This window comes from Solanum tuberosum, unplaced genomic scaffold (genome assembly GCF_000226075.1).
Source record: "Solanum tuberosum cultivar DM 1-3 516 R44 unplaced genomic scaffold, SolTub_3.0 scf00020, whole genome shotgun sequence".
NCBI classification, from domain to species: domain Eukaryota; kingdom Viridiplantae; phylum Streptophyta; class Magnoliopsida; order Solanales; family Solanaceae; genus Solanum; species Solanum tuberosum.
The window spans coordinates 2,786,042-2,796,323 of NW_006238946.1; the positions used below are offsets into that span (position 1 = coordinate 2,786,042).

The 10,282-nt window shown below is 32.7% G+C and overlaps 1 protein-coding gene across 1 annotated transcript; it reads left to right on the forward strand.

The window, feature by feature from the left end:
- Nucleotides 1-3,018: 3,018 nt before the first annotated feature.
- Nucleotides 3,019-6,426, forward strand: LOC102586760 (malate dehydrogenase, chloroplastic-like). Its single transcript, XM_006340839.2, has 2 exons — nucleotides 3,019-3,119; nucleotides 5,042-6,426. Exon 2 carries the CDS (start codon nucleotides 5,050-5,052, stop codon nucleotides 6,286-6,288), a length of 1,239 nt encoding a protein of 412 aa, XP_006340901.1. The 5' UTR covers nucleotides 3,019-3,119; nucleotides 5,042-5,049; the 3' UTR covers nucleotides 6,289-6,426.
- Nucleotides 6,427-10,282: the final 3,856 nt, after the last annotated feature.

A 10,282-nucleotide genomic window follows, 5' to 3' on the forward strand; every position in this document is an offset into this window, starting at 1 on the left:
CTATAGTGATGATACAGCGATCTACCTCACGCTGCCAGCGCATCCTATACCTGGCCAAAGGTATAAGACCTAAACTACTAAGTGGATATACTAGTCTATTATGAAAAGGGTTCATCTAAAAAGTATGACCCTTTTCTACCCATGATGGCTACATGATTTTATGGAGACGTGAGTTATCTGAACTCAGGCTCGCCCCCAATTCGGTGCTCAATACTACTCCCAAAATATACTAGCTAGTGCTCAAAAACTTAGCTCAAAGGCTATCTTGGAAATCTCAGTTTCCCTTCTTGCTTCATTTAGAAAGCTATAACTCTTTTCTGAAAACTATCCCGAAGGCTCTTTGGAAATCTCAGTTTCCGTTCTTATTTAAATGTAAAAACATTTTTTTAATCTCTTTGGAAATACATAGTCCCCATATACTTCTTTGAAGAAAAGAACTTCAACTCTACTCTTTACTGAACTCAAAACTTAAAACAAAGTTAAAACATTTGCGAAAGACTCTTGGAAAACTTCAAGAACTTATCTTAACTTGACTATTAACTGATCTTGACTTGACTCTTAACTGATCCTTGAATTGAATTATGGATTCAAGGATTAAAATTTGGGTTTGGAAGGATCTCATGTTGTTTAGGAATGATTTTAGATAGCTAAACATGAGAACAGACCAAAAATAAAGATTTGAAGGTAAGTCCGCGACGCGGAGGCATAATTAAATTTTGGTTCCGGAAACGTCTTTTGAGGCAGAACACCTCGTGTCAGCTCCACGACGCAGAGCAGAATTTTTCAAAACTGGGCACTAGGCGCGTGGCCACCCTCTAATTTTGTCTGACGAAATTTCTTCTTCGTTTTCCAATCCCAATTCACCCAAACTCGGTTCTTTTTCTCAAATTTCTTTTAGATACAGATACCCAAAAATTGTACCTAAGAACCTAACTCAAAACGACCCTATGATGTGACGTAACAAACTTAGAAACTTCCTAACTCAGTCAAATTCAAGAACAATATTTGAATTCAAGAATAGATATCAAGATCATCAATTATTCAAATGCTTTTCAGACGAATCCAAACTGAAATAAATATGCTTGGCACGTGGAAGAACGATCCCAACGTTATGAGAGCCTCACATACCAGGTAGAAGTAAACCATTGGCGAAACACCAACTTTCTTGATCGATCTTGATGAATTTGCCCTTTTCTCCTTCTTCTATTCTCTTCCCCTTTCTCCTTAGCCCTAGCGTGAAATTCCAAATTCTAAAACTGACTAAAATCTGATTTGACCCATATTAAACTCCTAAAAAACGGATTAAAATAATAGGGCAATGAAAAGACTAAAAATACCCCTTAAAAATTCCGGATTGGACATTTCCTTAATCCAACAGCCCAACTTCCAAAGGGAATAACTCACTCATATGAACTCAGAATCGCGTAAACTTGGCGGCGTTGGAAAGATCATTCCAAGGGCTTTCCAATCATATCTGGAATCACACATAACTCATCCTGAGCTAGGAATTATAGCCGTTTGAAGTTGACCAAAAACTCACTTTAACTTACTTAAAAATTTCCAAATTTCCTCATTCTTTCCAAAAGTAACTATTTCCAGATTTTAAACTTCCTTCTAGTTCTTTCTAGTTGCGAGATGTTACACATACGCTGACCCACAGCTCTAAAACAGCAACTTGAAATATAGCATGAAAGATAACTATCCCTACAGTCCACGCAAAAAATGGCAATCACCGCTGAAGAAAGCGACAAATAAAGCATAGTATCTAGCCTCAAGTAACTAGTAATGGTATAACCTATGATTCCATTAATCAAGTCACCAAATCTTGTTCTAGTTGTTTAAATGAGAAAAAAGAAGAAGAAAATACTCGTTTAGTTTAGTTGAAATGTGAAAAAGATAAACCAAAGTCTATGTGAGAAATATTACGAAGCATGACAGCCAAAAGTCCATATATATATATATATATTGACTTCACTTTGAGATAACAATTTTATAAATATTAAGTCATTAAGGTTTGTGGCTAAGATCCAATATAGGGGTCCTTTATCAAGATAAAGAAATTACATGGTATATAATGTTAGCGTAATTTACGTTATACATAAAAAAAAGTTATTCTAGTATATTATTTGCATCTATATTCTTTTTACAAAGAAAATTCCAACTTACTTGAAACGTGGCTCCAAAAAAATAAAAATAAAAATTGACATCCATTTCTTTGACTTTGTTAGAATATTCTTTTTTTTTCTTTTTTACATAAAAACGATTACTAATATTGTTATTTATGAATTTTTTTGTCTTTTTTTCCCTTTCTAGTATGGGAAATTCATCAACTTTTGTGTTTTTTTTAATTAACAACAATCTAAATTGTTTATTTAATATGCCATGTTAGATATGCTTTACAATTGGTTAATCGTTTCCCCCTTTTATTATAAGTATATAAAGTATAAAAATTTCAATTACACACTTTTAATTTAAATTTTAGAATTCTATTTACATGTATTTTTATTTATCTACTAGTAATTTAAGTTAATCATATAAAAGATTTCATCTCTTTAGTCATACACATCAACCTCAAGTAAAAAATGCTCGAACTTTTACGACTTATCAAGGCGAATGCAATATAATTAAATAACACGATATAATTACATGGTTAACTTAACTATTAATAGATAAATAAGAACGAACACACACAAAGATAAAATCCAAAATTTAACTGAAAATGTTCTATCACAACGTTTTATTAAGAAATAGAAGTGTTCAACTAAAACAAAACTTAAATTGATGTCTGAATGAAAAGACTAACTATATATTAAGTCATTAATTACAATTAACCAATAATTATTTACTACATGTCATATTATGTATATATTTATTGATATGATGTAAATACTTCGTCATATTTTATTGTATTATTTTTTTAAAAAAAATCATTATGGTTTCATTTTTTTCCCACCAAGTTAAAAAGACTATTTTACCCTCCTTCAAATATCTTTGTTTTGGTAAAACTCCTTCCCCATATCTTCAGGAACATTCTTAGTTATCTGCCTCGGAACCTCCGAATTTTATAATCTTATAGGTAGAAGTGAAGAAAAAATCAGTAAAATTTCTGAGAATTTGAGGTAATATTGTATTGTGATTATATATGATATTTTCTTGAATTTTTTATTGATTTCTTGATTATTTTCTTGTGCCATTTTGGTGTAATTTGTCAATTTTATGTAGAATTTTGCTATATTTGATGTTCTTTGTCTGTGTTAGGCTAAAGGGGGGGTTCTTGAAAAATGAAAAGAAGAATAAAGTTTGAATCTTTTCATTTGATTATTCAATTAAAGGCTGTATTTACCACAAAGAAAGTTAATTTATTTAAGGGGTTAGCTTGATTTGTGAGTTCTTTAGATAACAAGAAAGACAGAAATAATAAAAGTACTATGCTGGTGGGAGGTAGTAAGTAGTTGTGGCGTGCAAGCTGGTCCAGACACCACAAAGAATGTTCATTTCTTTAAGGCAATGTGTTCAAGCTTGTTTGGTAGATAGGGTTACCTGATACCTATGTTGGTGATACCTATGTTGGTGGGAGGTAGTAAGTACCCGTTGAATTAATCGAGATGCGTGCAAACTGGTCCAGACACCACAAAGAAAGTTAATTTATTTAAGGCAATGTGTTCAAGCTTTGTTTGGTGGATAGGGTTACCTGGTATCTATGTTGGTGGGAGGTAGTAGGTATTTGTGGAATTAATCGAGGTGCGTGCAAGTTGACCCAAACACCACAAAGAAAGTTAATTTATTTAAGGCAATGTGTCCAAGCTTTGTTTGGTGGATAGGGTTACCTGGTACCGATGGTAGTGGGAGGTAGCAAGTACCTGAGGAATTAGTCGGGCTGCGTGCAAGTTGGTCCAGACATCACGATATTAACAAAGAAAGAGGATATCCCATTCCCAGCAGCCTTAACTTTGGGAGAATTCTCTCTCAGCTGTTAGTCCTTTTAGGATTTCTGCAAAGCTGTTCAATTACACTTCGAGGGTATCTCACGCGAATTGTTAGGACGCGTGTGTCTACTTGTTCAACTTTATACAGTTAAGTGTATACAGTACATACCCCAAAGTTGGAAGGCATAGATATTAGTTGATGCCAAGTTAAAGGGAAACGTTTATGTATTATGTCTAATATGAATGATATAGTTACACTTATGGAATCTGTCATCAATCTTTCAAAATTGCTGATGCTGTATTTTTCCTGTCTTTTGTGCTGAGCTGAATAGTTGGCTTATATGTTCTACTGGTGTTCCGTTCATATGAGAAGATTTAATACAGTTGTTTGCGAACGTAAACATTTCAAAAAGTGTCTTCTATAACTTGATTTGGATAATAAATGTATGACCTTGGATGCATTGTTTGTTAAACATCTTATTTGACTATTTTTCTTTGTTAGGCTCAAACTCCTTTTCGATGATTTTACACTAGTTGGAAATTTTTTTCTTTCTTTTTCCCTGGTTTAGGGGGGCTCGTGAAGCAATGACCACCCTTTTCTTTTAATTTCTTCGACAAATCTTATTAACAACCGAAAATAGCCTTTGCTGGTTTCTAAGAGTAAAGTGTTGAAGTGTCCCTTTGGGGACATCCGATGAAATTGGAACAATAAGAGAAAATGCTTAAGTAGATCATTATACTGTGTTTGGTAGAAATGTGTTTAGAACATGTTTTGAAATGTAAAAAGTAGAATAAGTAGTTGGTAAGATATCAAAATTAAATATAAAGCAGAATTATTAGTGTATATTAATTTTAACTGTTGAAGGGAGAAATATTTCATTTAAGGAAGGAGGTCGAGTTCTCTTCGAGGAACTGAGATGGTTAGAAGATCAATTTTATTGGTCAGAGGGAGAGTTTATTTCCAGGTTGTGTGACACCAAGTAATCAGTTGTCCATCTATTCATTGTGGTTTGCAATTAATATTCATCGATTATCAGTGAATTTTCTCCTATGTATGTTCTAAAATCCCGTCTTACAATGCATAGAAGAATTAATGTCAACGATCCTTTTTGCAGTGGGTGAAATGGCAGCAGCATCAGCAACTACTCTCTCAGTTGGTTCCGCTACATCCTTTGGCTCCATAGCGAGCCCAAAATTACAATCAAAAGCCTTCATTGTGAAATACAATACCAGGAACTACCTTAGGAATTTCAGTGGCCTTAAGGCAGAGGCATTTGTACGATGTGAATCCGAGTCGTCATTTCTAGGAAATGAAAGTGTTGCAGCTCTTCGACAATCCATTACTCCTAAAGCCCGAAACGAAAAGCAGAGATCTTGGAACCATGTTCAGCCCCAAGCATCTTATAAAGTGGCTGTTCTTGGAGCCTCTGGCGGTATAGGCCAGTCTCTAGCTCTTCTGATTAAGATGTCGCCGCTAGTATCATCGTTGCACCTTTATGATATTGCAAATGTCAAAGGAGTCGCAGCAGATCTCAGCCATTGCAACACTCCCGCTCAGGTTTTTGACTTTACGGGAGCTTCTGAGTTGGCCAATTCTTTGAAAGGTGTAGACGTAGTTGTCATACCAGCTGGCGTTCCGAGAAAGCCTGGTATGACACGAGACGACTTGTTCAACATTAATGCTAATATTGTGAAAGGCTTGGTTGAGGCTGTTGCTGACAACTGCCCAGATGCCTTTATCCACATTATCAGCAATCCAGTCAACTCCACAGTGCCGATTGCTGCCGAGGTTCTGAAGCAAAAGGGTGTTTATGATCCTAAAAAACTCTTTGGTGTTACCACCCTGGACGTTGTCAGGGCAAACACGTTCGTCGCGCAGAAGAAAAACCTGAAACTCATAGACGTTGACGTCCCCGTGATTGGTGGGCACGCAGGGATAACAATTCTGCCTTTGCTGTCAAAGACAAGACCATCAACTACTTTCACCGCAGAAGAAGTGCAGGAACTAACCGTGAGGATCCAAAATGCTGGGACCGAGGTCGTTGAGGCAAAGGCTGGAGCAGGATCTGCAACACTGTCAATGGCATATGCAGCAGCTAGATTTATCGAATCCTCACTTCGTGCCCTTGATGGTGATGCTGATGTTTACGAGTGTTCTTACGTGCAATCTGACTTGACGGAACTTCCATTCTTTGCATCAAGAGTTAAACTAGGAAGGAATGGCGTCGAGGCTTTGATTTCATCTGATCTCCGTGGATTAACTGAGTATGAACAAAAGGCATTGGAAGCTCTAAAGCCAGAGTTGAAAGCTAGCATTGAGAAAGGGATAACTTATGCTCAAAAACAAACAGTGACTGCTTAGAGGAGAGTTTAATTTAGATAAATTTTAGGAAAGATTATCAACATTACAATTTTGTACGGTTCAATTTACTAGGTCCTTCATTCTTTTTATTGGTTTGAACTCAACTAGTGTTTTGTTATTGCTTCCTTTTCATCTCTACTTGAGTCGAGGTTTATCAGAAACAACCCTCCTACCCCTTGTGAGGTTAGGGGTAAGGTGTTCGAAAAAGCACCGCCCAAAGGTGCTCATTGAGTCGGTCCTCCGGTGGCTAAAAGTATCTCCGAACACTTTATCCTTTTCAGACTTTTTCGACTTTATGTTAAAAAAAATTAATCATTATCCTACAATTTAAAATTTCATATATGAAAGTCTAGAATAGTTATTGGTGACTATTTTTGGAAAACAAAAATCTTTCTTTATACTCCCTCCGTCCCTATTTACTTGTCCATTTTGACAAATCAAGAAAGGACAAAAAAAAATTTCCTATTATACCCTCATTTAAACTTCTTGAAAATTTAAACTTCCCCCAATATTGATTAGTTATCTTGAATAAATTTATTTTGGAATCATAATTAATAAGGGCAAAATTGTAATTTCACTATCCTAATCATTGTTGCCTTAATATGTGTCATTTTTAAAGTGGACAACTAAATAGGGATGGAGGGAGTATTAATCAACTTGGATGGGCCCCACTTAAATGAGGGCAATTGTCAACCGTTAGATCTTGGAAGATAGGGCCCACTCTATACCCTTTTAACGAAGAGGAGTTCAACTGTCACCCGTTTTGGCGGGAAAGCGTTATGGAATTATGGGCTTTGATACAAAAATACCCTTACTTTTGTGACCAAATGACAGATATAATTGTGTATATATATGATGTATAATTATGTATTGGAGATGTATATACATGATATATTTATATAGGTTATTTATACAATATTTACAAATATGTATTATTTTTCAGTTTCGATCAACTTACATCTCCTCTAAACAATTTCGAATATCAGATATGAACTGCTCTCGATGCTTCGAGTCTTTTAATATATTATTCACTCGAGACAATTCACATTGTGGCACATCAAATTTTAAAATTGAGCTTTGAAGAAGTTTTAATGGCTTAACATGGAGTTATTTAATTTGGATAAACTTAAATCTCCTCTAAACCGTCCCAAATTTTAGATATGAGCTCCTCTCAAATTTCGAGTGTTTTGGCATATTATTCACCCGAAACGGTTCACGTTTACGACATGTAAAATGTAAAAATGAGTTTTGAAGAAACTTTAATGGTTGAAAGCAACGAATAAGAACAAAAACTTGAATGACGGCAAGCAGCGAAGAAAAAGGAAGACAAGAATAAAATTAGTGAAAAAAAAAGTAAGCAGAGAAATGAAATGCAATTTTGTATTTGTTATTTGTTTTAGGTCACGATAATTTGAATTCGCACTATAAAGTCCCATTTTAAAGTCGAAATGATCCTAACAAAAAATAATTCCGAAAATTTAAACTTAAAACTATTGATTAAAAAAAATTACTTATTAGTAAGGTTTATTTTGCTGAGTATATACCTTATCATCTTCTTTTTTTTCCATTCATCATCCAAAGAAAGTAATTGATTTCATGTAATTTATATATATCCTTTACTAAAGTTTTTCTTTTTCATTCTTATTTCTTAACCCTTTTACTTCAATTTTGTCTTTGTACATCACATTTTCTACATTTTCTTGAATTGCCATTGAAAAGAAGAGCACCATAGAATTAGGAAACTTTTCAAAAAAATACACATAATTAATTGAAACATTTTTTACTAAAACAAATCGATCTACGATTTTAATTTGACTTCATCTTGAGTTTCTGATCTGAATCGTAATATAAGTTTTAAAAGTTCTTAAATTAAAGGAACTAATTTGAGCATATTAATGCTATTACATCTATCCTTGCTCATAAATTAAAAATCAATCCGAGCACAAGGTAGTATTATATTTATCTTTGCTAAAAGATTGAAGAGGAGGTATTTACCAAATTAGTATTGGATGTCACAAAATTAACACTAGCCGAAGAAATTAAAGACTTACCGTCACAAAATTAAATTATAAGGGCTGTAACGTTGCATTTGAAACCACTAAAGCCTAGATTGAACTTAAAATACTCAAAATAAAAATCAGATATAAAATTGTTAAGTTTGACTATCAAATTTTAAGTTTTGATGTGATACTTATATTATTTAGGGTAAAGAGGAGGTACTATATTAACATTCTCTTTGTGCGAATTGGATGAGCTAAAGTGTCATAAATACAAGAAGCAAAATAAACTATGCATACAATAACTATTATAATTAAATATTTTGAAAAAAAATAAAATATTTTAAGTTTACCATCACTAAGTTAAGAAGCCCAAGAATGGAGCAATAATATATAATTTTAGATATTATTAAGTATATTTTGTATTTAACTATTATATTTGATTATTTATTCCAAAATAATGGTATTAGTTGTTTATTTCAAATTAGATGGTTTATGATATTTTTATACCATTGAAATGTTGTTCACTAATTACATGATTTGTTTCTTTTAATTTCATAAGTTCTTTTTTGTTTTTAATACATTGCGTGCAGCCCTGCACATATCAAAATATCTGTAGTATAGTAGGGTGTATATCAGCTAAGTGGTTCGTATTTTTAAAATATCAAATCAAATTAATTGTGATAAATTCTTAAATTTATAAATCAGTAAAATTACTAAAAAATAATTTTTTAATCTCGATTTTACGATCTTTTTTTTGGGAGTGGGGTGGGTTTCAGATTCCCCCTATAAGTTCTTCATATAAACGACATAAAAAAGGCGTAGCATTAAATCTACCTCGCCTTTCAAGTGTTTGAAACCCTTCAGTTGAACACTAAATGGAAATCTATTCCGATACTTATTAACGAATAGAATATCTATACTAGCACTAGAGACTTTCATTTGATCGAAGGATTTCTTTTGTCTCTTGGGCCTTTCTTTAGTTCTAGTTAAATATAGCTAATTATATTAGATCTAATTAAGGTGTTTCTTAAGAAAATAACATCAAATCTGTGATGAGTGATTACATTGCTTAAATATTCAACAAAAAACATAATAAAATCATATAAACATATGTGGCTAATTAACAAATCATAATGAAATGATTATGAAGTGAAAGTACTAATATAAGAGCTTATTTGGATCGACTTCTTTTAAGTGTTTTTAAATTATAATAGCTTTTAAGCATTTTTTGGGTGTTTGTTTAAATTTTAAAAATGTTTATATACACTTGGTTTTAAGCTAAAATTATAAAATAAACCAAAAATCAATCCAGACATGATCTTAAAGTCATGTTAAAATAAGTATAATTGATAAGTACTCCCTCCGTTTCACAAAGAATGACCTGGTTTGACTTGGCACGGAGTTTAAGTAAATAAAGAAGACTTTTGAATCTTGTGGTCCTAAATTAAAGTTATGTCAAATGTACAAAATTGTCCTTAATCTTGTGGTCTTAAACATGTCACGTGGAAAGCAAAAAGTAAAATGTTACCAAAAAAGGAAAGAGGTCATTCTTTTTTAAACTGACTAAAAAGGAAAGGAGGTCATTCTTTGTGAAACGGAGGGAGTACTTATCAATTATACTTATTTTAACATGACTTTAAGATCATGTCTGGATTGATTTTTGGTTTATTTTATAATTTTAGCTTAAAACCAAGTGTATATAAACATTTTTAAAATTTAAACAAACACCCAAAAAATGCTTAAAAGCTATTATAATTTAAAAACACTTAAAAGAAGTCGATCCAAATAAGCTCTTATATTAGTACTTTCACTTCATAATCATTTCATTATGATTTGTTAATTAGCCACATATGTTTATATGATTTTATTATGTTTTTTGTTGAATATTTAAGCAATGTAATCACTCATCACAGATTTGATGTTATTTTCTTAAGAAACACCTTAATTAGATCTAATATAATTAGCTATATTTAACTAGAACTAAAGAAAGGCCC

Coding starts and splice junctions, on each gene's coding strand:
- LOC102586760 (XM_006340839.2), top strand. CDS start 5,050: ATGGCAGCAGCATCAGCAACTACTCTCTCAGTTGGTTCCGCTACATCC.